This window comes from Leiobunum rupestre, chromosome 2, assembly GCF_980474605.1.
Source record: "Leiobunum rupestre chromosome 2, qqLeiRupe1.1.hap1, whole genome shotgun sequence".
NCBI lineage: Eukaryota > Metazoa > Arthropoda > Arachnida > Opiliones > Sclerosomatidae > Leiobunum > Leiobunum rupestre.
The window spans coordinates 37,238,006-37,265,319 of NC_143385.1; the positions used below are offsets into that span (position 1 = coordinate 37,238,006).

Genomic DNA, 27,314 nt, shown 5'->3' on the forward strand with positions numbered 1-27,314 from the left:
GAGAAACTGGATTTCTTTAATACGACTTAAACAGTTGCAACGCTTAAACGAAGGGAAATCCCCGCGGAGCTGAAGTCGAAGCGTAAAGCATCGTACCAGTCGTAGAGAGCGTCCTGGGGATTAGGGTTTTTTTCTTTTTAACACTTTGTCCCTTTTGCGAAATCACGTGATATCAGTGACCACTGATCGTTGAGAAAGGACCTTGACCTTCGGTAGTCGGACTTGTCCCAGATAACGCGCGTTTCTTCATTTCATTTTCTGCTCCTGAACAAACAGGTAGTTCTCAATTTCGATTCTCTCCCAGTCAAATTTTTTCAAAGTCTCTTCCGAGACGAACTATTTAGCTGTTTTAAGCTAATTTTTAAACAGCCTTTTTCAAGGCTAATTAGCTATTCTAGAAAAAATATGCAAACAGCTTTTTTCAGGGCTTTGATATAGCTGGTATTATTAAAAAGTCTGTTTGAAGACTACATAGCTTTAACTAAGCTTTATTTTCTTAAACCTTTTTAAGGTTATTTCGCTATTAGTATATCATAGTAGCATTTTGAAATATGAGTACCAGAAATTTTTTATCTGGGTCCCAAAAACTAGAAAAACGGAAAAGGGAAGATAGTTTCGTTAGTAGTCAGAAAGGTGCAATGGCACGTTTTTGAAATCGTCGGCACAAAGCCATAACTATAGTTCTGAGAAAAACCTAGTCAAAGAATTGGGAAAGGGTCTAGAATCCTTGGGGACTGATAACAGTCACTGTTTTAGTAATACTGCTGAAGTTCTTCCAAACGTCAGTACTGATATGGAAATGGAACTAACTCATGAAGGAGAAATTGCAGAAGTAATTGCAATGCCAACTCTAACCATGCACAAAATACATCAAACAACGTGTCCAATTCAAAAGAAATGGGCTTGCACGCGTTGAATAACTTGGATATTAGTCTAGATAAAGATTGCCTTCCAGTTCAGCCTAAACTAAATCCTTTTCCTAAAAGATTAATTGGCGGTAAAATTGAGGTTTCAGTTCTTCTTGGATCAATAGTTTGCCAAGTTAACGAACACCATAGACTAGACGTTATTAGAAACAGAGAGGTCCTATCTACACGTGGAAGTGATTATTTTATGTGCCCAACAAGATTTAGCACTTCAGGGGAACACTTACACATCCGCCGACAATATTGGGAATAGGGGAAACTTTATTGCAATATTAGATCTTTTAAAAAGAAAATGTCCTGATTTAAAAGCCAAGTGCGATAATATGCCGAATAATGCCAAATATTTGCACAGCACCATACAAAACGAAATAAGTGGCATTTGTGCAAGTTTAGTGATAAAAATTATTGTTCAAGAGATCAACGAATCCGGTGGATTCTACTCTGTAATAGCTGACGAAACACGAGACAACGCGGGAGTAGAGCAGTTAAGTCTTTGTATTCGATATACTAAAGCAGAAATAGGTGTCGTAGAACGATTTATAGGGTTCACAGATTTACACAAGTTTGATTCTGAGAGTATCAGCTTGGCAATTATAAATCTTTTAAAAGAGGAGAATTGTGTTGCACAGACTTATGATGGAGCTAGTTTAATGAGTGGACACGTAAAAGGAGTAAGGGTTAAAGTAGAAGAAGCAGTAGGTGGCCATTGTCCGTACGTTCATTGCTACGCCCACCGCTTAAATTTAGTTTTAGTTGACTGTTGCTCCAAAATATCGACAGTTAGGGAATTACTTGGTTTGGTTCAAGCCATTTACAACTTTCAAAGCAATTCGGTTATTAGAAGTCAATATTTTGAAAACTCTCAAAAAGATCTAGGGTACGACATATTGAAAATGCCACAAAGCTGCGACACTCGATGGGGGAGCAAAAAAAAAGGGATTAACTATTTTAGAAATAGACTCGATTCCGTAGTTTTAGCTTTAGATAATCTGATTGAAAACAGAAAACCCGACGAGGCTGCTGAGTGTCGTGGGTATATATCCCAATTACATAACTTTAACAACTTAATATTAGTCGTTGCATTAGACGAAGTATTAGGCGTAACAAATTCCCTGTCGGAATATTTACAAAGTTCCAAAGTTATTTTTACGGAAGCCGTTGCCATTTGCCAAGCTACAGTCAAGACCTTAGAAGATTGTAGAAACTCTGAACGCTTTGATTCTATTTGGGAAGAAGCTACTAAAATCGCGGAATCGGCTTTTATTGCAGTACCTGACCGTAACAGCGAACCATTAGCTTTACGTAAACGTAAAATTATCCCTAACAGGAGATTAAAACATAGTGTGGTAACAATTACAACGGGAACCAGGGAAACTGAAGCAAAAACCCTAATAGACCAGATGATGTCCACCTATTTCGAATTAATAGACAAATTTATTTCTGAAATGAAAATCCGGCTATTAGAAAACTCTGGTCTATATAATGGTATCATGGCGTCTGACCCTAACTCTGAGAACTTCCTAAGAGAAATCGATATCCTAACACATTGTAACACATACGATAGGTTTCATTTCGACCTTGATTCCTTAAAAAGTCAAATTAAAATTGTGAGAAATCTAATTATCCCCAAAATATTTAACAGCGTAAGCGACTGCTTCCACTATTTAATGCCCATGGAAGATGGCTTCCCTGACCTTGTTAAGTACTACAAGGTTGTTCAATGCATTCCTGTCGCAAACACCATCTCAGAAAGAAGTTTCAGTTCCCTGAAAAGAATAGAAACACGTTTTCGAACAATTATGGGAGAATTTAGACTTTCAAATCTGGCTACGTTGTCCATTAATCGGGATTTGTCGAATTGTTTAAAAGAAAACCCTAATTTAGTGGTTGACGAATTTGGTAAAAGCTCTAATCGAAGAGTATTATTCTTTGATTAAATTGCAAGGGCAGAAAATTTTATATTTCCTAAGAAAACGTTTAAATTAACATATTAGTGTCATAATTTTAAACTTTTAACTATAGTCAAGAAAATTCTTTAAAATCAGACATTTCAAAATTAAAATATATAGATAGGGGGGGGGGTCTTTAAATCAGACCGGGCCTGTGTGTTCAAAATTCCTGGCGGGGGTACTGCCAAAGCCCATTTCGCCGTTGAGCGACTTGGCCTTGGGGGTGAGTAAAAGCGGTAAAAGTGACGTCACTCTTTTGTAAAACTCCACGCTCTTCCCGCCAGGCCGTTTATACAGGGGAACCTAGTCACTTGCTATCCTTCTAAAAATATAGAATCATTTATTTTATCTGCTATAAATTTTGATGTACGAGCCAAAACGTGGGGTGACACTTAAAAAATTTCTCACTATGCGGTACACCTCTAATATCCAAAAGAGTTTTTTCAGTTCATCATCTTATACACAGAAACGTTCTTGTAAAATATCGTTTAGGTCTAAGCATTATTTCTATTTCAAAAATATTAAATTTTTCTCATTTTTGAACAATTATGTATTACATTTTTGTTGAAGTAATATAAAAAAAAACACTAATGGTTATAATAAACAATTTCTATGCAATATATTCCATTTTTAAGAACAGTGCTTTTGGCCTTTATCAAACATTCGTTCCCAAAGTAGTAATGTCTTCCCCTTGGGGATGTGGGACTTTTAACTACACAAAGAATTTGCAAATTTCGAAATCCAGTGTTCATCTTTTCTATTTGGCCAGTTGTAAGAGCTCCGTGAATGGAACTAATAAGTGATTATCTGTATTCTTCATTTGTTTCTCTAACACCTCCGAAATATAACTTACGGTCCGAAGTTGTGGCAACGTATTGACCGGGAAAGAAGTCGGACCGTGGATGCGACGGTTCATCGCTGATTTTAACTTTCAAAAATTATTCTTCACCCGAGAGTCGGGCAATTTTCAATTCTGTTGGGCTAATTGGGATAAAAGAGTAGTTACTGTGTGTTCATTGAACTGCTTTAGCCTTTTCAAGTCTTTTTATAATATTATCACGATGTGAATTTTTTAGCGTACTGGAAAGTCATTCCTTTTATATTTTCATATGCCCAGTTATATAAATCCAAAGGTGTAAGAATTTGGTTATCCACAGTTTTCTGGAGACTTGAACGAGCGGCCAGTCTTTTCAACGTACCTCCCGTTCCGTAGCAAGCACTTTTGCTATGACTAGTTGCGAAGAAATTCCATTCCGCTTGGATTTTCAAATCTTCTTCATGGTGGCATAGGTTTATGAAACTCTTGCAGTTTTTATATTGCGCAGCGCATCCGTCACTGAAGTATTATATCTTGCGAAGGTGTGGGAGACAAGATTTGAAATAGCTAATCAATTTTTTAATAAAAAGTGCACGGTTACTACGTCATGGTTAAGGCAGTCGCTTATAACGATAAAGGATACGTGCTTGACAATTTGCGAAGTTTCTTTGTAGTAAATGACAAAAGGATGTATTGTTGTCTGTGAATTGTCCCAGTGGTAGCCCTGACTCATGAGCAGCGTCTTCTACGACGAAAGAGTAGTTTTCAAAAAAGTCCATAAGAACAACGGCTTCAATATGCGGGGATAATCTTTGTTTTAAATCGGATAGATATCTCGATTGATGTTTTGCTGTGAAATGATTTGTCAATAGTTTTTCAAATTTATACGCAATATCGTTTAGATATTCGTTCAATGTGCTTACGTAAAATGAGAAAAATTTAATATTTTTTATATAGAAATAATGCTTACTTTGCTTAGACAAAAACGATATTTTACAAGAACGTTTCTGTGTATAAGATGATACACTGAAAAAAGCTTTTTTGATATTGGAGCCTAGGGAGAAAAATTTTAAGTGTCACCCCACGTTTTGGCTCGTTTATCAAATTTATAGCAGATAAAATGAAATAGATTTCAAATTCTGCTTCAGCGTATGCTTTTACCTTGGGATACCATTTTTTATGTTTTCCAACCTTCAGCGAACGCGATATTAAAATAAATGTCAATAACATACACCAAAATTAGGCAAAAATACTCAAAATTTAAAAAAATATAACTTATTTTTTTTTTAATTTTTCCGGTTAACTTCGGAAATCTTCATTGTAGAGGTAGATGACCCGACAAAAAAGTTTGGTTAAAGTCTGTTACTATCATGCAGCAAAGTCTGATGATTTCAAAAATAATTACCCCGATGTAACAAGAGTCATAGTAATTCATAAGTTAACCTTTTTACCTATTTTCATTTTTTATATAGACCTACTTTATAATTTTGTTTAATAACTAACACCAGGAAACTATAGAGGTATACACTTGGAATGTCTAGAGTTCCATTGGGACGGTGATACGAAAGCGCGTCGGGGAAAAGGCGGGGCTTAACTACGTCAAGTGTAAGACGTAACACGACATTTCTAATTCATTGGTTCAAAGTTTGACGCGAAAAGAATGCGTCGTCATGGTAACAAATAGGCGATCTTTTCGCGCAAAAAAGACTTATAAAATGATGGATTTGAAAACCTCAATTTGTTATCGTACTTAATATTTTGAAGTAATTATAAAGTTCTTCGCGAAAGAAGTGTAGTGATACCTAATTTCAGGTATTTGTATGGTTATAAAAGAGATAATTTATCAGGTAAGCTAATAATATAATAACCATGACTAGGCTTAATGACGAGTTTTCGTCGAATTAGGGTAGCGGTTCGCGATAGTTTTTCTCGTGATTTTCCCCGCTTTACGACACGCCCGTTTCTACGAGCTTCATCACGGCAGTAAAAATCTTCCTTAGACATTCCAAGTGTATCCAATATAGTTTCCTGCTAACACCGAGAATTCAGAGAATAATAATTAGTGCTTTATGAAACATTTCTTTAAAAGCTTCGTTTAAGACAGATGCATAGCACCCGGTTTTAACTTCGTATCAAAATTAAGGAACCGCACTAATAAAGGACAATTCCATTGCGTACCATTTTACTCTAACCCCATAATTAGGTCAATTTATCCATAGGCATTCTAGTTGCCTAGTCTGCGTACAATAAAAAGAACAAAACAAAATTATTTTAGGTCAGAAAATTTTAATCCACGGGGTTATTAAAGAAATTAAGCACGCCAATGAAACGTTTTTACATAAAATGTCTTTCAAATAATCTTGTGGAATGTTTATAATAATATAGTTATTAATGGAGAAAGAGGCAGTGGCGTATTTAAGGTTAACAATTTAGTAAACTAAATTAACAACATAATTGTTGTTCACATAGTGGCAGCTATAGTCTACATTTCATTTTACTGGAGGCCCAGAAATCGTTTTTTAGGGGCCTCAGAATCTCCTCCTTAATTTATCCTTTGGGACATCAAGCCGGGCCATAAACCTTCTGAAAAATTTGTCAAAGTCAAAATCCTAGCTCCGCCACTGTGTTAACACAACCATACTTTTTGTAGGGCACGTGACATTTGTGGAACCCCTTTCTACATCACTTCTAAGATAAATGGTTAGCAGATAATTTATTATTGGTAAAATTTTTACTAACTCTACTCAAAACGGAGGAAATTATTTATAAGAAAATTTTGGTAACTCCGCTCAAAACGGAGGAAATTATTTATAAGAAAATTTTGATTAGATATAAACTTCCAAGATAAACCTCTACTTTGCTGCAACCCCATTTTTCGTGGAAAAACAAGGATTCGGAATGAAATATTTTTTCATTCATTAAAAAAGGAAAACTTATCTGTAGAACGTATCTACACCAACACTTGAGGTACGGAATCAGAAATCAGTTACTGGTCAATGAACTTACTGCGACCGTTACTTCAAGGAGATTCAGTAATATTTGCCTTTATTCATTAATCCGCAAAATGTTAATATCTGAATTGATCGCAAATTATCAGGCTATTCTATAAACCGAATTTCAGAATCTACCCGACAGCAATGATCAAGGCGTTCGGAAGTTTATTCGACAAACATTGTGAATGCGATTCTCTGACGTCATGGATTGTTCTCTTCAACTCTTTTCTGATCTTCAGCCTCAATTTAGGAACTCTTAACGCTACTGGCACAATTTTCGTATTTATGAAAGATACTTTTGGATTGTCCAGGGAAGAAACCGCCATACCGATAAACACCATTGTATCAGGTCAACTACTATTTGGTGAGACTCCAATTTTGATCCATATTGTAGAAATAGCATATCGAGTTCTCTTAAATAACGATGTTCGTGTTATTTCTTCGTTAAAACTTTATAGATTGTCATGAGGTGAGAGCTTTTTCGCGGTTTTTGTCACACTTTTAGTAGATGCATATACTGTTTTCCTCATGCGGAGGTAACGCACTAATGGCATGGGTAACGTTAGAGAACTTCAATGCTAAGAATTGACTTAGGGAGAGGTAATCTTATGATTTACTTTTCCGTTTCAGGGCTATTTAGTGGAGCAGTACTGCAAAGTTTGAACTCGAGAAAGTCACTTATACTATCCGCCCTTCTTGGAGCAGTGGGCTCAATTCTTTCCTATTTTACCGTACCCAACTACGAAATTCCGTGGTTGACATTTTGCATGGCAATTAGAGGTACGATTTATAAGATAAAAATCGGCGTTACCAGAAGTTTATAATATATGTCTTACGAGATAAGTATATCTTTCTGCTATTAAATCGAAGTACGTGCCTTCGAGGCACAGTTAAAATTCCACTACCTAGGAATATTTCAAAATTAATAAACCATTTATTTCGTTGTAATAATTTTGAAAGTCCCTATATGATTTAATTCAACATACATAATTTTGTTTCCGAAACCTATTTTGAAAAATTTCAGGAAGGTTTTGAAGAGACAATTTCAACTAATAGCATTAGAAGAATAGGGATATGAATACTTCTCTTGTAAGAAATGTAAATAAATAAATAAATACTTATAATTATTATATAGCTCAAAGCCTTCCGTAAATGTAAATTTATACCTTTAATATTTCTTTTATTCTAAAAGATAAATTTCTTTAGATTACGGTTCTGTTTACATTTGATAAGTTTGCTTATTCTTTATTTACAACTCGTCGCTCATTGTAAAATGAATAGAGCTTTGGGTAATCGTGGCCGCAAAAAACGTCAATTGAAATCTGTGAAATCGTTAGTGCATCAATAGTTAGGGTAATAGCATTAAATATCAAGCCCTAGAAGTTGCAACTTCATTTTGGCATAAACAAGAGGTGGTTTCCGTTTTGAAATTCGTTCATCGTTGTAGCTTTTGTTATACTAAATTTCGACTTTCTACTCGACCCCTTCTAATATATAACCTTCGCCTTTGGCGGATTTTTGGCAACTCTACTGCCGACGGTCCAGCCAATAGGTTATATGAGGTCCTTGAAACCCCGTTAGAGGAAAAATATATAAATTGTACATTCATTTTCTTTGCTCTAGATTAATGAGACGGTAGTGTAAATAGCTATTTTTCGAGGTGAAACTTATATTACGGTTGCTCGTGGTTAGTAAAAACTGCTTTTCGGTCTCGAATAGACAAATAAAAAACCAGAAGAAATATACTTTCATTTTTCATATTTAGGTGCCGGAATGAGCTTGCAAAAACCAGTGCTGACTTTTGTGGTCAGCTCCCACTTCAAGAAACACAGATCGAAAGCTCTGTTTCTTCTGTACTCTGCGGTATCTTTCTCCGGGATGACAGTGCCACTGATTTTCGAACACGCTTCCATAAAATATGGTCTACGGGGCTCTTGGCTCATCCACGCTTCACTCTACGTCCAGTCATTGGTGCTCTGCGCCATGACCAGATCCAACGCGGAAGAACATCAATATGCTAGTTCGACGAACACTAAGCAAGTATTGAGCGTCAACCCTCCCAACAAAGACATGAAATCAAATATAAGAAAACTGATGAGAATACCAGGATTTTACGTACTCACGGTAGTACTTTGCCAAGTTGTGGGTCACTTTAATCTCTGTAGATTAACTATCGTCGATTACGGAGGCGACAAGAACCTCTCGTCGAAAATGGTGTCGTCTCTTTTGGTGATTTCTTCGCTGGCGCAGCTATTCGGGCGAGTGCCAACGTCCTTCATCCTAGACAGCGAAATCGCATCCAATGAATTGGTATTATCAATCGCGCTGTTACTGAATGCTCTTTGTTGTTGTTGTCTGCCATTTACGAGTGGAAACGTATTTGTGGCCACTTTATTTTTCATCGCTTTGACGTACGGAGTGAACGCCACTGCCATGAACCCCCTATTTCCGGCAATTGGACTTAGTTTGACTGCGTACTCGGTGGGATTAGCACATTTCGTTTTGGGATTGGTGTCATTATTATTTCCCAAAATTATCGGTAAATAACATTTAGGTGTTTAAATTGGAATTGCTTTACGAAATTAATTTAATTTCAGGATATTTTCGAGACGAAATGGGAGACTATCGTGACCTTTACATCGGAATGGCGCTGACGGCGCTATTGCTAGCCGCTTTTATGATTTCATCTTTGAAATTCAAATATTTTCAGAAATAGAAAAAAAAATGTCTCTTGAGCCTTCTTTCCACTGGGACAAAACAATACGACCCGCCATCTTTAAAACTCTCCGTTACGCTTGAAGTTTCGAATAATTAATCCAGGAACTTTTTGGTGCCACAGCTAGGTGTTCGCCGAGAAGCGCTATTGATAAAAATAGGCATTACAGCGACAGTATATCACAAGTAGCGCCTATGTTTAAAAATAGCGTAAGCTACGCCACCTTACAGCTAATAAGTATATGGAAATTTTGATGTTACTTAACAGGATCCATCTATGTTATATCTTTGCACATGCCGAAAGGTTATTACGCATTTTTTGTACTTTTTAAGGCAGCCGATACGTTTCTATATTAATTCCAGTTGAAATTGTGTTTCTTTCTTACAATAAATTATATCAGAAAACTATAGAGGTATACACTTGGAATGTCTAAGGTTCCATTGGGACGGTGATACGAAAGCGCGTCGAGAAAAAGGCGGGGCTTAACTACGTCAAGTGCAAGACGTAACACGACATTTCAAATTCATTGGCTAGAGGTTTCACGTGAAAAGAATGCATCGTCATGGTAACAAATAGGCGATCTTCCCGCGCAAAATAGGCTTATAAAATGATGTATTTGAAAACCTCAATTTGTTATCGTACTTAATATTTTGAAGTAATTATTATGTTCTTCGTGAAAGAAGTGTAGTGATACCTAATTTCAGGTATTTTTATGGTTATAAAAGAGATAATTTATCAGGTAAGCTAATAATATAATAACCATGACTAGGCTTAATGACGAGTTTTCGTCGAATTAGGGTAGCGAGGCGCGAGAATTTTTCTCGTGAGTTTTCCCGTTTTAAGACACGCCCATTTCCACGAGCTTGATCGCGGCCGTAAAAATCTTCCTTGGATATTCCAAGTGTAAACCTATATAGTTTCCTGATTATATTTAATACGGTTAGAATAAAATAGATTTTAGAAAGGTACAAATATCTTTATTGAGAAAAATAGTACGGAATGAACGTTGGAGGTACAAAATTAGTAATGACACTCAGCGATTTACTGCATTTCAAGTGATTGTTTTCTAAATCGAAGACCAGTAGGGAGCGTTCGTTAGTGTCGAGAAGAAATATCTCGTTGCGAATAAGGAGACAGTATTCCCACGAGACGCCACTATTCAAATTACATTTCTTCGTGATGCCTCCCAGTTCGGGGTTGAACACAACGTAGGCGTCTTCTTGGGAGGAAAACACGAAGATGTCCTTCTCGGTGGCCACCGACAGCAGGGCGCCTTGAAGGCCGGCACTCTGGCCAATCTTCCTCCACAGCGGAACCGGACTTTTGTCCAATTGGAAAATTCCACTTCCGAATGAAAACAGGAAGAGAATTCCACCGCAAACGGCAATTGTGGACGCGTTCAAACACGGAAACGGCAATTCCGGATATTCTTTCCAATGGTCGTTGCAAATATCGTAACAAAATAAGGAATTAGTAAGTACCCGATAAGCGCCGAATCCACCCGCTATGTAGATGAAATTTTCGTCAGTGGCGCATTTGACGTGACGAAGTTTCCTCGGAATATCACTGAGTTGAACGAAGCTTTTAGCGAAACTGTCGTACTTCCAAAGCTTCATATTCCAGCTACCAGAACCGTAATACTCCCTACCACCTAGAATATACAGATCCTTACCAACAGCGATTACCGTAATACCCGTTACGTTAGACATGTCAATTTTGTTCAAATTAAAACTATCAATCGCTTTCACGACGTCGCTATCTTCGGGAGCATCCAGTTCTGAAATTACGTTAAATACTATAGTGGCGTTCTTCTGATCGTAAGTAAAGAACAAAGGTTTATAGGGAAGTTTCCTTTGTATCTCGACGTAAGTTGAAGATGTTTTGCAAAGTTTTTCAATCGTTTCAATAATAGGAAACTGTTTTGTAATGTTAATCAATGGATTGCGTTTCAGACTGTCGAAATCTTCGGCAGTTAACCTGCTGAGTCTAATACAGCGAATTAGTGCTTGCATTTCGACGTCCTTGTAAGCGTTATGTTGGGTCCATACCACAACGCATGTCAATACGGAAATGTCGCTATGACGAGTCCGTAATTTATCGTCCGATAAAAGACGGTGTAATATTTCGAAGGAGACCTTTTGTATGGAACAGATGCTATGATCCCGCAACGGTTCGCGATAGAAGAATTCCCATAAAGCTACCATGGTAGAGCGTTCCATCAATTCCTTGATAGCCAGGGCGTCAGCCACGCGAAGGTTATCTATGCACGTGTCAACGGTTAAGTTATCCAGCAAGTTAGCGACTAAAGCCCGCTGTACGTTATCGAATTGAAAGAGGACCGCGGCGTGCAAGAGCTCGTGCACGTCCCGCAAGGTGGCTGGAATTGACAGCACGTTTTCGTAGGCGAATTTCAACAACGTTTTCAAGTCGTGACTGCTGACGTCGTGAATTTCTACCTCCGAAGCATCGCTCTCAACAAAGCCTCCACGCGAGAACATTGCTTGGAAATACTCAGAAGATTTGGACAGAATGTTTCTGTGGCACTTAAATCTTTCCTTGTCCAGAATGAGCACCATATCGTTGTCCGACTGGTCACTCGTTTGAAATTCCATTGTCAATTACAAGCCAAGTAGTTTCGGATATTAACTGAAAGAAAATGGTAGAACCTTTAAACCGATACATCTAGTTTTTGAAAGGGAAGTTAAAAAAAATACCACCAGACGTATGCAAGGGGAAAAAAGTACTCGTACCCACTCAGCTAATTTGGATTTTAATTTCAATAGTTCTCAATTAACGGCAGATGGTGCTAAAAAACTAGTGGCACACTACATCATTTTCTCTCCTCGGACAAGTACAAGGGGGCGTTTTTTCCCCTGCTTCAACGAAGCTTTCGAATTCTTTAAATTATGATGAACCCAATTTAAGTTAATCGAATCCGTTTTATTGGTGGATCATAAAATTAATTTTGCGCGTGAAAATACACCGCCATGCTAGGGTATAAAAGCAAGTAAATAAGCCAGCTATACCTCATAATGTAAAGGTATTGTCGCGTGCAAAAACGTAATTTTGAAATCACTCAATGAAACATTATTAGACTTAATTCTTTGATCGTAGCCCCCTTCACACTTGTAGGATAGGAGACGCGCTGTGAGACACTCCAATTGATATACATGTACTTTCGCGGCTCTATTTATTTTCCCTTCCATTGCTGTTAGGTAATTTAAATTGACTATAAAATTAATTAATCATACAGACACATAAACTGGATATAGTAAGTGTAGGGAGCCGTTGGTTCGCTCGGTATGATGGACTTGTTACCACCTTCCTATGTTGTAGTATAGTCCAGTCACTTGAATTAATAGCATTAAAAGTTGCTTTATAATTTGGGCCGGGGGGGGGGGGGAGTGCCTTAGGTATAAGTCTAGCGGTTTATTATTGTTTGATTATTATACCTGGGATTTACAAAAATAAACACAGATTTGATGAAATGGGGTCATATTTTGTTGAAATTTGCATAGGTACAACAAAACAAAATAAACATCTAAGATTCCTTTGCATATCTTAATGTTAAAAATTAGTATTAATATTAAAGACAAATAAGATTATAAAAAAAATACGGGGCCACAAATTTGCAGCCTACCTATACAAAATTATTTCCGCCACTAGGCCTATTGTATTTAAAAATATTCCTTAAGGATTTTGAGAGTAATCAGTCTTTTCATTGAAATTACATTGTCTTTCAAAATAATTTAGGATAACCAGTCCTGTTCTAACAGTATCTCGTTTTTAATTTAATGGAGGTTAAAATCAAAACTTCGACCTATCACCAAAACCAAATGGTTACGGACTAACAATAATATTACAGATGTCACAATTAAAATATAAGCGATGTATCCCATAGGAAATACAATGTTGTTTCGTTATATGTACATTTCATTTTGTTGTGTCGCGTATCCCTTTTTACCGTGCCATTCGGATAATTCACAAATCTTAAAACCGATCATTTAAAATGGACCATTCCGTTAAGCCATACATTTCCCTAATTTTCGCAAAAGTAAAAACCAAAATCATATTACCTGAAATTAAGCAAATTATTAAGCGATTGTATAGTCATTCATATTGGTAGTTACCGAATGAATAATTTTGATTATGGTCCTTTCCATCGGCCTCAGTCAGCCTGAGTAATCTGAGTTTGGAAGTTCGGCAACCACTAAACGATAATTTTTGATAGAGGAGGACTCGCGACGAAACTTAAAAAATTATATGTATAACATGAGCTGAACTCCTGCTTTCTGCGCTATCGGTCCTGCTGTTGCCGAATGACAAAATCAAAAGTTGATTTGACTTCATATTGACTTTTTTTTTTCAACATTTTCACTAAATAGAAATAAATATTCATAGTTATAATTTTAAATTATAATTTGCGTTGCCGCTGAAAAGTAGGTAGGTAGCGTATTACGAGGCGCTATTAGCGTTGGGCACCGGTTTTGTATTAGCAGGCTCTGGAATCCGAATCCATACCTCTACTTGATATGCTTATCATGCCGTATCGCGGATGGTAAGATCACTCTGACGGCTTTGGCCCCGCCTACGAGATAAAAAATCCCCGTTGCGCTTGCTCCCCTCTCAGGCTCTCACGTTGTTGTTTGTTAAGTTAACATAGTGAAGTAAAAAAAACTGTCAGCCACATCAAGACGAAAATCTGCCGCGATAAGCATTCCAAGTAGAGGTATGGATTCCTGGCAGGCTCTATTAGCGTTTGGCACCAGTAGCGTAAGAAATAATGTGTATTAGAGGCCTATGGTGGATGAAATAGAAAATATAATGAAATTTGCATTTTATTGGTAATACCATTGTTCCATAAGTTTGTCACTTTGGGGAATATTTTACTGAGAGCTAGTAACGGAGTGACGTCATCCTAAGAAGAAAATATCCCCTAGCGAGTTGCTGTCAAATGATACGTGTGACGCTATAGCCAGGGCCGTAGTCAGGCTATAGATGTAGACCAGGTGAACCGTAATTTAGGAGGCGCGAGTATTATTCAGTGCTGTCTTTATAGATTTAATTCGAGGAACGCCAGGGCGGGCGAAAGAATCCCCCCCCCCTGGCTATGGGCCTGTGGCAAGCGGACGCAAAACGGCGATGAAGCCCGTAATTCAGTCTCTTCTGTGAATAGCACTCAGTAAACTTTTGCATGTGAAGAATAGGAAGTGTCAAAAAATGGTAATACCGATAAATTATGACGCTGATATCAGGGGCGTACGAACTGAGGGGCCATGGGGCAATGTCCCTGCCTAAAAATTTGCTTTTGACGGCAACTAATGTAATTGCCCCGCTCTCCTACTTTACGCACGGTTGAAAATTAAAATTTATCATATAAAGTAGGAACGGCTTAATATGGCAAATATTAAACTACGGTGCTTAATTTTCTTAAGAAAAATGGGTTTTTTATTCAAAATAAACCTGAAACTTACTAAAATCTCTTCTCCTTTTCTGTTAATTATCATTTTAATTTCATCTATAAAATTTCATAATGCAAAAAATACTAACATAAACCTGTGGTTATTTAGTTCAGTGACTCGCGCCGAGGAAAGAAAATGAGAGCTGCATTTAACCAAGGCCAACTTTGATCACGCGCTGTTCGCGCTACTACGGCCAACACATTCGTCGAAATTCCGCGAGCAAGGATTTTCCCCCTATAAACTGTACTATAATGTGTAGGAGGTCAGCGCCACGCTCGGTTGTTATATTGTCTTCAATGTAAAAACTATACTAAAAATAATAATCCGCTAGGGGCGCTGACGTCATACACATCTTTTGCTCATAGGTTAACACAGAAACGTCAACGAATGAGATGGCCGCTGTAGCGCGAGAGATGCGCGAGAAATCAAAGTTGGCCGTGATTTAACAAAATGCCTATTGTATTTAAAACCTCCTTATTTCAGGGCCGTAGAAGTATAGTATAGACTTCTAATCGTCTGGTTAAGTGTCTATTTGTTTTGAAACATTTGTACAAATTTAGGAAATAGTAACTTGGAGAAGAAATAAAGTTGAACCCTCTTTCTTTGAAGTTGTGAATAAGATAATGCTAGTATTGAACTTAATAATCTAAAAGTTAATAATTTTTGTTTTTTTTTTGTTTATGCTTTGGTGTCTGATAAGTGTCTGGTATCTTCCTTTATTCACGGTCCAAGTTACCAGAGCAACTATCCAGTGTCGTAGCCTGAAATTCGTCAAGGGGGTCAAAGTATGTGAATGTTTAGAGGGGTCGAGAAGGGGTTGGAAATTTAGTACAGTTAAAGGTAGTTCCAAGGGGTGGGTCTAGACCCTGAAACCCCTTGTCTACGCCACTGCAACTAAGGGAACATCTAGGTTGGAGTAATTAATACAAGGACACTTTGGTCCCACTGAATTGCCATAGTAATTTCCATTTCCTTGGCAGTTGCAGAAACTCTTATTCCCCTCCCTTTAGCAGTGTAAAATGTGTAACTCTTATCTGCCCAACTAGGTTGAAAAAATAAAAGACTAGCTAACAGGATCTCTTATTGTTATCAAATGTACCATAATCATTCATAAGTATGCCTCTGTATAACATTTCTGTAGAAAAACATTTTAATGAGACTTCATTTCACATGGAACATATAATATGTGGACCCAAAATTGTAAATTCAAGCTCCTCTATTGTCAAAGGGAGGCAATTAAGCTTCACTAATGTCAGTTTCCCATCTATAAAGTTGATGATGCGTTTTTTGTCTCCGAGTGGGAAGTTACTTTCCATTAAAGAAAATTATTTATTTTATACTTATGAATGATAAGATGTTATATAAGTAGTTCATTTTGTAGATTTTTTGGCATTAGAAGGATGATAGTAAAAGTTTTAACATGGTTTAATTAATTAGCTGTTGCCTGTCAAGCTAGATCTTTGACAAATTATTGATATGTGCACATTTTCATATCTGGCTCCTGAATAAAAGTGGTCGGAAAGTCCGGCATAAGCTACAAAATAACAGTATCTTTGTTTATTAAATTTCTGAATTATCTTGGCTTTTGGTCTATGACAAGAACTTAATATGGATAACTATGAACAACTTAAAGATGTGTTGCATTGTTATACTGCCTTAACTTGCACTCGTGACATGGATTATTCACTCAGAATTTACATACATAGCCTCATCACAATGTTCATAGCCTGGAATAGTGACAAAAGTCATAGGCTAAATAGTGCTTACCCACTCTGCTGACAGCAGCACCTTCTACACAATCCATCCAATCCGCTAAAAGATGAAACAACAGGCAACTATATCTCTTATCTTGCACAGCTAGGTAATAGTGGGATGGTTTTTCTACCTCTGCTTATGTAAGGGTGTTTCCAGGACTGGCTAGAGCAGATTTTCTTTCATGGTCTAGATTTTTAATTTATCTAAAATCTAGGCATACTAACTCCACTCTATACTACTCAATAGGTAATGGCATTTGAGTCTGTAGTACTACATGAAAATTAATCTGAGCCTGTTCCAAGTTCTCCCTAACATAATCACTTTTTGGTTAGACAGAAAATGTTTATCTTCGTATTTCGGTGGTTTGAAAAAGGTCCTGCCTAAATTATTTTAAATTGAGGTGGGACAGAAGAACTCAATTGATTTTTAAAAAATAAAGTTTAGCTCAAAGACTGAAATGTAGCTTCACCGCTATCTATGCGCTGCTCCTGACTTTTACTAGAAAAACATATTTAATCCCCCATGAACAGATTAAAATATTAACACACGCACTGTCACTTAAAAATGAGGGAAAATATTTTAGCAAAATGAAATTTTCAAACACTTTCGTTTCATTTCAAACAGAATTTGTAGGCATCCCAGACTGTTCAGATAATTTGGGTTCATTATAGTGTTTGTACAGGGTTAAAATAAAGTTGAGGTCGGGGGAGGGCTAAACCCTACAAAAAGTCTGGATTACGGTTAGGTAAGAGCCTTTAAAATTTGCATAAAATTGAAAAACGCCTTAGTTTTGCTTATTGGAAGTATTTAAAACTAAAGAAAAAATATAGTAAAATCGTGGAGCCCAATTGTTGTCAGTGTGATAAATATCACTCATCTTAAAAAAATATTTATGAGATATTGAACAATGAATGGCTATGAAGTTTGGGAAATTTGTAAAAATCAAAAACACAGACTATTCATTATACTCATCAAATCATAACATTGACGTGTAACAAATCGTTAGTTAAGAAAATAAATAACTTAGTTTATTACATTAAGTTTGATCATTAGTTTGAAACCTAAAGCTAACAATGGCAACGTAGATTAGATGCGTGTAAACAGTATGCTTTCTCCGATAATATATTTTCTATCAAATAAATTCTTGATCAAAAAGTTTGGCAAATTATAATCTTCTTTGCGCCTAAATAAATAAATAGTAACTTATTACTCAAATGTATAATATGACTCCAGACCACTAATATTAGTTGGAAGAGTGCCAAGACTGAAAAAAGTGTAACTAACCAAAATTCATGGTGTTAGAAATTGTATCCAAATCATTCCACTAAATGATGTTATTGGTCTTATGTATAGTTTATATGTAGGGTAGAAGATTTAGATAAGGTTCAAAACAAAAGTGACATAATTATCCCTGTACTTTCGTATGCTAAAGGTTTAATGAATGCTCGACTCGAGATCGACCACATAAAAGACTATTTATTGTCGTCTTTCTGGATCTTTTTTAGTCTATGGTATTATATCGTAGGGAGATGGCGATAGCATCTCCACAGAACGACGTAAAATCAAAAAGTACACTAACTTTGACCAGTGCTACTTAGTTCCTCCGTCCCTCACTACGAGGCGTTATTTGTTGGTTTTAACTTCCTTCCCTCCCTAACGCATATTTTCCCTTCTCCCCTCCCAACTGGTATTTCGCTCGTAACATTCATTCAGAAATAGGTCCGATCGACACACTTTTGGTAGTTATGTCACTTTTGTTCAAAAGATATATGGAATGTTGTAGAAGCTGGCTAGATAAGTGGTATATATCTGACTACTCCCTTTTGAATATTAAATTAGTCCACGTGTAATCTCTCTCATTCTGTATCATTTCTGTCACTGTAATTGTAATTCTTTAATGAAACGAGAATAATACGGAATACTAAATTTGTACCGAATTAATGGTACATACTACTTTTCATAAGTTATATTTCCCCTACTCAAATGGTTTTAATGGGTTCTTTTCCGTTGACGACATAAATCGTAATGTTATAAGGACTAATAACTTTCCACAATGTGTTACAAGTCTTCTTTATAGAGCAACTATCGAGTATTGGAAATTGAAAGTAGGTTATAATAACGCTTACTTTTGCTAAATAAGGCTGAATTATTCAATTGGAATATAAATTTGACTATTATAAATACTCTATTATAAGGCAGTGGTTTTTGAATTAAAGATCTTAACATTGTTTGACTCGTTGAAAAAACTGATTTAACAGTGATCCTTCAACAAAGGAAGTAGGCAGTTTCCTGTTCTGGAACATCTTATTAAGCAATGACTTTGACAGACTTTAATTAACCAATATCATTCAGCGTTTTTATCTATTATGTTAATTATATATGCTATTATCTAGATCATTCTGGGGTTTTTTTAAACCTTTCTCTGGGTCAACTTATTAAAATATGTATAAATATAATGTCAGTAATGCTCTGTTTGGAATCTGGCCCATTATAAGATGTCTAGTTAGCCTGACATTGGATCTGCATCATTGCTAAACAGCCAATTTTACGAATTTTTATATTACTGGTTGGGGAAAATTATTTGGTCAAAGTTGGCCACTAGGTTTGTGTTTGAGGGAATTATTGATTACGTATTATTTATCTCATAAGAATCATAATTCAAAATGAGGATAAAGAGATGCGTATATGCTAAATGCAACAGCGACTCAAGATACATGCATAAGGATTATATGAAAGGTGTAACTTTTACACCTTTTCCTAAACCAAAATCAAACTTTCCTGGTTGTAAGAAATGGCTAGAGAGGATTGGACGTCCAGATTTCACCATTAGTCGTGTTAACAGCAGTACTTATGTTTGTTCTAAACATTTTGTCGGAGGCAATGGCCCTACTCAAAGTTTTCCTCATCCGTTGCCAAATGACAAGGTAAATAAATTATCAATTTTACATGTTCATTATCCTCAAGTTTCATTTTTGAAAAGGTTTCTGTCAGTCAAAACACGAATGCTGAACATTTCCCTGCAATTAATATAACTAAACTACTGGTACCATGTGCATTTAAAGTTCACGTACAAACTTTAAATAAACCAATGCCAGGAAATGCAGTCTCGATTTTCAAAGACAAACATGTGGAAACGGAAACCATGGGTAAGTAAACGAATATTGGCATATTTCAGAACGCAAACTATTCTTATATTACATTAGAAATCATGGTTGATCCATCAATATTTGAAATTCCGGAAAAAGATAAAACTAGAATTGAAGACAAATGTATCGGAATGAAAAATCATGGAACTGTAAATGGCATATCCCAGGTATGTTATTTGTTAGTTGTGTTCATGTTGAATTCAGGTATAATATTGTAATTTATATTTATTAGAATCCAAGTGAACAAAGCAGGTCTTGCACGGATCATAACTATAATAAAGTGGTGTGTTCTATGAATTATTAGTTAGTGTATTATTATGATTCTAAAATAAATGCATTTATGTTACAGGATACCAGAAGTTCTGTCAACATGAAAGATACCTTTATAGATTTTTCGCCCCCAGTCAATTGGTCAGTTTCATTTACAAATGGTGTCTTCAAAATCAGGAAACTAGATGAAGAAAGTGGCCTTCTTATCTTTAGTGCTTCTATCGATGAAACATTTAAAACTCATTATGAAGCACTCAGAAGGAAAGTGTCAAACGAATTTATTTTGTCAAAATTGCCCAAAATAATTAGAGACCAAGAAACTTTATTAAATCTCATAGAAAATATTGAAAAATGGAAAATATGTTCTGGAAATGGTGAAGAAAAGTTCATTTTTGCTTTTAAACACCGAATCACCACCCTTGGATTTCGTAACATATTATCCGGTGCTCTTCATAACAAAAACTGTTCTTTGTTTGTTTTGGATGAAAAAAGAACGCGATGTTTCTTTTGCTTAAAACAAAGGAGATGTTTTCAAAATATCCTAAATCGTAAACGGAGAAAAAATGGACCAACTATCAGGCACTTTAAATCCATGAGCAAAAAGGACCTTGTGAATAGTTTGAGAAAAGCGAAGTATGAAATAGTACTTCTTAGTGAAAAACTGAGACGTTTGAAAAAAAGGGTGACAAAGTTAACTAATCCATGATTTGCTTGAGGAAACATGTAAAAGCACCATATGTAATATAGCAGTACTAAGGTCAAAGTACTAAAATTAAATAACAAAAGGAACTACTTTTAAAGGGTGCCAAACTCTTTCGAAGAATTAGCTAAAAATATTATTTACCTTTTATGTATTCTATTCAAAGAAAATATACAGTAAAAATACCAGGAAAATGTCATAAGCTCAATTTGTAGCTTGATTGTTTAACTTTATTCATCTTGCAGTTATGAGCAAAAATCCAGATATTTCATTTCTTTCTTTCACAATATTAAACTACAATACATTTCTTTATCTAATTAGTGAACAATTCAAATGTGTCAATAAATAACAGCACTCCGGCAGCCGACTTAAGATAACACATGCTCTACAACTTGATTGAATGTTTTTGTGTTAATGTAATTTTTTTTAAGAGCTCTGTGAATTGGCTTGATTTCAAACCTTCCGATCAAATAGATATCACCAGAAGTTTATAATAAACCCCTTCGGGGGAAGTATTCAACTTCACTTTATTTGTGATACATCATTCCGCGGCACTTAAGGGGTTTTGCTTAAACGTGGCGAAATACAAACAGAGCCTACTCGCGGTTGGTTATAATCCTACGCCACGAGCGTTTGCCGCCATTATTAACCAGACTTAGTAAGGAACTTTTACAGTACAGTGAGGGTTGGCGGGGTTTTTTTGGTAGCAGTAAACTTTTTAAGGTATGTTATTGCAATTTTGTAGAATTTTTTTAATACTAAATGAGATTTTTTTCTATTCAAGATTATGGAGGAACCAAAAAATATAGAGAACTTTATGGAATGATTAGATGATATATTATTTAGCTGTAAAAGCCAAACGTTCATGTATAATATTGACGTTCAAGGAACTACTATTCTGGAATTGTATAAAAAATTTATAGATACGTGTTTCAAAGCTCTTTTACAAGCTTTAAAAAGCTCGGTGCAGAGACATTTTGCGATTCCTGTTAATTTTAACAGGATCGCAATTTAGCGATTCAGATTTAGTGAGCTGTTTATTTTGTGATCCTCGCAATCCAAATCGCGGTGCAGAGACGTTTTAGCGATTCCTGTTAATCGGCGACGCTGTTATTTTTCCGAATTTTTATACCCAAGTCACGGATCAATAGGAGAGCTCGATTTTTGACGCAAAAAGCTGTCACGTGGTTATGGTTGGCTTGCATTTTGATAATGGAAGATTGGCTCTTCCAATTAATAATTTCCTTACTCTAATTATATTATTAGATTTTATCATTTTTATAGTTAAATCCGTTATTTTATTCAAATATATTTATCTAATATAGCCACGAAGGGAAAGCAAATCAGTTTCTGAAGAATGAGAGGTTATCCAAAATCTTTTTTAAAGTCATAAAATAGTGCATGAAAATTAGTTTCTTCTGATTATATAATTTTCTTACTCTTATTATTGCATTTATTACACAGTTTAGTGGTTTTAAAAATATATTTTTATAATATAAAATAACGAATGAAAATAAGATTAATTACTATTATAAGCCAACATTTTTCGAAAATAATTCTCTGTTAGAAAATGAGCCATATCATATGGTTTTTGGGAAAATATTTATTTCAAAACTTAGCTGATAACAATTAAAATAAATCTAGTTATAACAAAATAAATAAAAAAACAGCAATTTCACGAGTGTACACAAATTGGTAATTGACTAAAACAATGTATAGCTAAATATATTGATCACGTAAAACAATGGTCCTGCTTTTTGATATTATAAGTTTATTGTTCTACCTAATTATCTGGCATTTACATAGCCTAGTCAAGGTATAAAATGTAACAAATGATATAAGCGTGTAAAATTAACTGACAAACACTTTTACGGTACTACATCAAATTGGCTCGGTAAGCTCTTGATGCATGCCAAATAAACTTGACTATTCCAATACATCTTTTATCGCAACTCCTGGTCTATCTGAGGAAGGGTTTCTTCTTAGTAGATGAATTGGTATAAACGCTGGTTGATAGTTAAAGATCTTTGATACACTGAACCAATTCACCATGTCATTACTGACTCATTAGTTAAAACCCAGTGCATACACTACTAGTAAATAAGGATCTATAATTAAAATAATCATTAGAATACACCCAAAGAAGTAATGTATAATATTCCCTATTATAATTTATTCTTACCTGTAAAGTTGCTAAGAGTGGCTGGTTTATTTTAGTGTTTCGTAAATCATGATTGTGGTTATGCCTTGGCTCTGACAATAATTTGACAAAAACATTTTTCGGAAAGCGATAGTGAGCTAGAAACTCAAATTTTAAAAATTTAAAAGATTCTGACCTATAATGTTGTATTATTTATCTTTTTGAAGTAGGTAAAAAGCGTTTACTTCTCAATTTATTTCCCGAGCTCTTTGCGTACCGCTATCCACCATTGTTTTAGCGAGCTTTTCAGCGGCTAGCAACTGCCGTAGACCTCTCGCAAAATAAACAGAACGTATTACTGTTTATTTTGCGATCGCGATGTCTCTGTACACCAATTTGGCGTTAGCCTCGCGATTTTCTGAAACCACGCCCCCTTTCTGTTAATTTACCGAGGAATTGCTATTTTGCGATTCTTAAAAACGTCCAGTTAAAAGTAACATAAAACAAATATTTTTCATGATACCAAAACAAGGCTTATAGACCTACATACCAGCCTTATCGTCGAGCTTAATCCTTTTTGGTTGATGTATAGGTTCTTCTATTTTTTTAGTTTGCTTGCCACTAACTGATTTCTTAATTGTTGATTCACGAGTCTGAAATGACTTATTTAAATTACCTTTTATATAAAAATTACATTGTGTTTCCTTATTAACACCACTGCCAACTCTGTAGATTCCCGCCATTTTATTTATAGGAAAAAAATCCTCCGATGTTGACCTCTGGTACTACTTTTATTTTAAAAAACGTCATGATTTTAAGAACGAATGAATAGCGACTGTAGTGACGCGCGGTTTTTGAACTGTCGCGGAATGATGTATCATTAAAATAACATGGGCTCAATGGGAAGTTGAATACTTCCCCCGAAGGGGTTTATTATAAACTTCTGATATCACGTAATGTACTATATTCCTGGTTTCGATTTGCTATTAATTTCATTTGAGAAATGATAAATATGAGTAATTCGTGGGCCCCTAATTTTTCAAAGTGGACAAACTCTTATTACTTGATGTCATCTATAAATGTAGCAACCTAGCTGTTACAGTGTGTTATGCTTCTATTTCCCCCTGCCAAGCCACTAAAGCTCCTCCCCCCTCTTTACACAACCTGTATGTTGTGGAAACTACCACTTCCCCAGTTCCTCTTAGTTGTCTCTTTTGTATATTAATGGCACCTAGCAGAACGCATCCTAAATTTTAAAACTAGAACTTGAATAATGTTTTTTTTTTTTCATTTACATCATATTTTGTTTAGTGTAATCTAAAATGAATGTTAATTAAATGCATTTCCAGTTTTTAAAATTTTATTTCAGTTGTGGACCATATTTTTAATCACAATATTCCTGATATTTTATATTTAAAAAAAAAAACAGTATATTTGGTCACGAGTAAAGGAAACGTGTCCATATTTTCAGTAATCTTAAATATTAAGTTCTTGTCCGTGATTAGAATAAGCCAGACTTGCATTCCCTATGTATATGATTCATTCAGAATGCATTCCACTTAAAAGCTATGTTTGTGGGCCTACCTAATTTTGAAAATATATTTTTGACACTGAACATAAACATTTATTTACAGGTATAATTTAAATTATAAGGATTCAGCTATAATTCCTAAGTTTCAGCAAAAGTGCAAAATTTCGAACCAACAAATTGCTTTGTCAGAAGATGGCTAAGAAAAAAAAGATGCCAACATCATCTGCCAATGCTGTAACAACACCTTCCACATTGTCATTGTCATCCACAGCATCTGTAATGGAGACAATTTTACAAGTGTCTGAAGGTTCTATAGAAAATGCTTCAAATTCTAAAACAACAACAGAACTTTCATTAAGTGTGCCATCCAGTGAGTCGGAAAAAGCAAAATCCTGTCCAGTATTCAAAAACTCCGGTTGGGTATCTAAAAATTCTTTAACTGGAAAACGTTCCAAAGTGTGGAAATCTCTAAAACAAATTTTAACATCCGAGAAACAAATACACGGACACAATGTTACATTGTATTCAAACATTGATGCACCTCCTTCTACTAGGTGTCTTAAAAAATATTCCGATATAAGTGGCTTACCAGCAAAATATGCTGATCCATTGACTAAATTAAGGTATTCTAATTCCAAGGAATTCAGAAAATTGCGATCATTAGCTCCTGAGATAGTGCAAGGGTACTTAAGTTTAAGAAAAGCAGATGTTATTGGTCAGCTATAACTTGTGCAATTCAGATTGCTTTAATAAACTTAATCAATTTTTAAATGAAAAATTTCCCACGAATATTGGCTTTGATAGTTTAAATTTCTCAAAATGCTTTTTCCGTAAGGGATCTTTTAATGCAGCTGCTGTTTCCCAGGTATATCAGTGAAATTAATTAATTCGTAAGGTAATCTATAATAGGTGGTGAGTTAACCATTAGATAGTTTTATGCTCTTATGTTTCAGCAGATGCTAAGACTTTTTCAAAAGAGAATGGGGTCAATCTTCATTTAATTGGGCAAGAGTCAATTAATGATATTGCACTCTTCAGTCTATCCTTCCCTCTTTATTATGTTTGAATAAACAGCCCTTAATTTAGAAAATGGAAACCTAAAATAGGAACTCCAATAAAATCATCCCGATCTACAGTACTTCGAAGAAAAAAGTTGTCATCTTTTGGTAATACAAACTGATTGTAGTAGCATTGGAATCGCTGTTGGACTTTGAAGGTGATTTTATTCTATCCTTTATTTGGGTGTGGCTGCAATGCATAGCTTATAGTTGTACTGTTTGTATTTTAACGGAAGTGGTAAAATTGTACAAATTTCATAAGTAAATAAACATTATAGTAGCCAAGATAATACTATCAAAATTATTAATGACTTATCTACTTTATTCATTCGGATATGGTTCTGATAAAACAGTTTAAGAGAGTTGCAGCTTTTTATTTTTAATGTTAGCTGTAAAATTATTTAAAAATAATTCTACAGCTACATGTAACATTAAAAATAAAAAGCTGCAACTCTCTTAAACTGTTTTATCAGAAGCATATCCATGCTGAATAGCAATTGCATGTCTTAACACAATTTGAACATAAGGCCAAAATTAGGATACCAATAGCAGTTGTGTTTTATAAAATTATCTTTAAAGGGAATATAACCTCAACGCATAATTTATGGAATGTGTTCAGCGAGAGCGGAGTTGTAGACTTTTTATTTTGATGTCATTTTTATGCTTTTTAAAACGTTTGTAAAAATTTCTAACACTTTGGCCTGTACACCTGGTTCCACAGGAACAATCAAATTCACAAACTGTATTTATCTAATAGTGTAGTTTTTTCTTTGAGTGAGCTAAACCAATGCTGTATTTTATTGATAGGTTTGAAAAACTGGTTTTAAATCATCATTGCTGAACACATTACCGACTAATTGATTCATGCTATTACAACAGGTTTTAATTTGGCATTTTTCATTATTTTCAAAACCTCTGTTTAATATAGGTACTGAAAAACTAAAGTATTAAGAAAGGGCTTCAATATCACGAAACCGTCTCTCAACCAACACGAACCAGGAATCCATAATGCTACTTGGAATGAATAATGGCTTTGATTCCCCTCTGTTGTGGCTGAACATAGTAGACGGAGCTTATAAGCCGAGTGTTAGTTCCTCCTCTCATAAAACCACGTGACTTGTGTTGTTTGCTCTGTCATCTGTTTGCTAACTATTATCTTTGGTGGAGTTTACTATAATGTTATAAATTCTGATAGACCAAAATATGAATAAGAAAAAATTTATAAAAAAAACTTAAAAAATGGTTGGAGGGTAAATCCATGTCAAATCACCCGATGGCTTCCACGGCACCATTTTCGATTTCGTTTAAACTTGAACCACTTATATTATAGACCTTTTGAGCAGGAAAGCCAAATTTTTAGCTCTGAAATCGAAGTACTTTTCAAGATACGATTTTTTTAAATAACCTTGCAAGTAGTCGAGTGTTTTGACAAGTACAATTTTGTCATTTTTGAGCATTGATATCTAAAGATCGGTTAATATCACGTAGGTGTAATTTTTTATAACGATTTTACTGGTGGTAAAGATAACTAAGTAATCCTTACGAGGTTCGAAAATAGGGTCGTTAATTTTATAAAAATCAGCGAATGTGCCATAAAAAATTGCAATAAAGGTAAACAGACCAACTTCGTCGGTCTTTAAGACATCAAAATAATTTTTTTTAAATTCATTAATCGACCTATATAGGATGAAATTAAGCCGGGGAATACAAAAAAGGAACCAGAATTACTCGCGGATTTATACTTTTGGAGTTATAGCGGTTCAAATTTAACGTTTTTCTCAAAATCGGAAAATCATGGTAGTGAATAGTCGCGTTTTTGGCAATGTCGGATACTGAAACACAAAATAATTT

The 27,314-nt window shown here is 35.2% G+C and overlaps 4 protein-coding genes across 4 annotated transcripts; 3 read left to right on the forward strand and 1 right to left on the reverse strand.

The window, feature by feature from the left end:
- The first annotated feature begins 6,829 nt into the window (after nt 1–6,829).
- Nucleotides 6,830–9,401, forward strand: LOC149957462 (monocarboxylate transporter 13-like). The gene is made up of 4 exons (XM_090167047.1): nt 6,830–7,049; nt 7,316–7,465; nt 8,451–9,224; nt 9,283–9,401. Exons 1-4 carry the CDS (start codon nt 6,830–6,832, stop codon nt 9,399–9,401), a joined length of 1,263 nt encoding a protein of 420 aa, XP_090023173.1.
- Nucleotides 9,402–10,367: 966 nt separating this feature from the next.
- On the reverse strand, nt 10,368–12,045 carry LOC149957463 (kelch-like protein 21). The gene has a single exon (XM_090164816.1). It carries the CDS (start codon nt 12,011–12,013, stop codon nt 10,379–10,381), a length of 1,635 nt encoding a protein of 544 aa, XP_090020942.1. The 5' UTR covers nt 12,014–12,045; the 3' UTR covers nt 10,368–10,378.
- A 3,264-nt stretch (nt 12,046–15,309) lies between these two features.
- On the forward strand, nt 15,310–21,559 carry LOC149957464 (uncharacterized). The gene is made up of 6 exons (XM_090165561.1): nt 15,310–15,648; nt 19,268–19,542; nt 19,599–19,764; nt 19,822–19,931; nt 19,997–20,047; nt 20,114–21,559. The coding sequence occupies exons 2-6, from the start codon at nt 19,282–19,284 to the stop codon at nt 20,738–20,740; spliced, it is 1,215 nt and encodes a 404-aa protein (XP_090021687.1). The 5' UTR covers nt 15,310–15,648; nt 19,268–19,281; the 3' UTR covers nt 20,741–21,559.
- Nucleotides 21,560–24,597: 3,038 nt separating this feature from the next.
- On the forward strand, nt 24,598–25,131 carry LOC149957465 (INO80 complex subunit C). Its single transcript, XM_090167048.1, has one exon. The coding sequence runs from the start codon at nt 24,598–24,600 to the stop codon at nt 25,129–25,131; it is 534 nt and encodes a 177-aa protein (XP_090023174.1).
- Nucleotides 25,132–27,314: the final 2,183 nt, after the last annotated feature.

Coding starts and splice junctions, on each gene's coding strand:
- LOC149957462 (XM_090167047.1), top strand. CDS start 6,830: ATGATCAAGGCGTTCGGAAGTTTATTCGACAAACATTGTGAATGCGAT. Junction 7,466..8,450: donor ATTTTGCATGGCAATTAGAG/GTACGATTTATA, acceptor TTTCATATTTAG/GTGCCGGAATGAGCTTGCAA. Junction 9,225..9,282: donor ATTATTTCCCAAAATTATCG/GTAAATAACATT, acceptor ATTTAATTTCAG/GATATTTTCGAGACGAAATG.
- LOC149957463 (XM_090164816.1), bottom strand. CDS start 12,013: ATGGAATTTCAAACGAGTGACCAGTCGGACAACGATATGGTGCTCATT.
- LOC149957464 (XM_090165561.1), top strand. CDS start 19,282: ATGAGGATAAAGAGATGCGTATATGCTAAATGCAACAGCGACTCAAGA. Junction 19,932..19,996: donor CTGTAAATGGCATATCCCAG/GTATGTTATTTG, acceptor TATATTTATTAG/AATCCAAGTGAACAAAGCAG. Junction 20,048..20,113: donor ATCATAACTATAATAAAGTG/GTGTGTTCTATG, acceptor TTTATGTTACAG/GATACCAGAAGTTCTGTCAA.
- LOC149957465 (XM_090167048.1), top strand. CDS start 24,598: ATGGCTAAGAAAAAAAAGATGCCAACATCATCTGCCAATGCTGTAACA.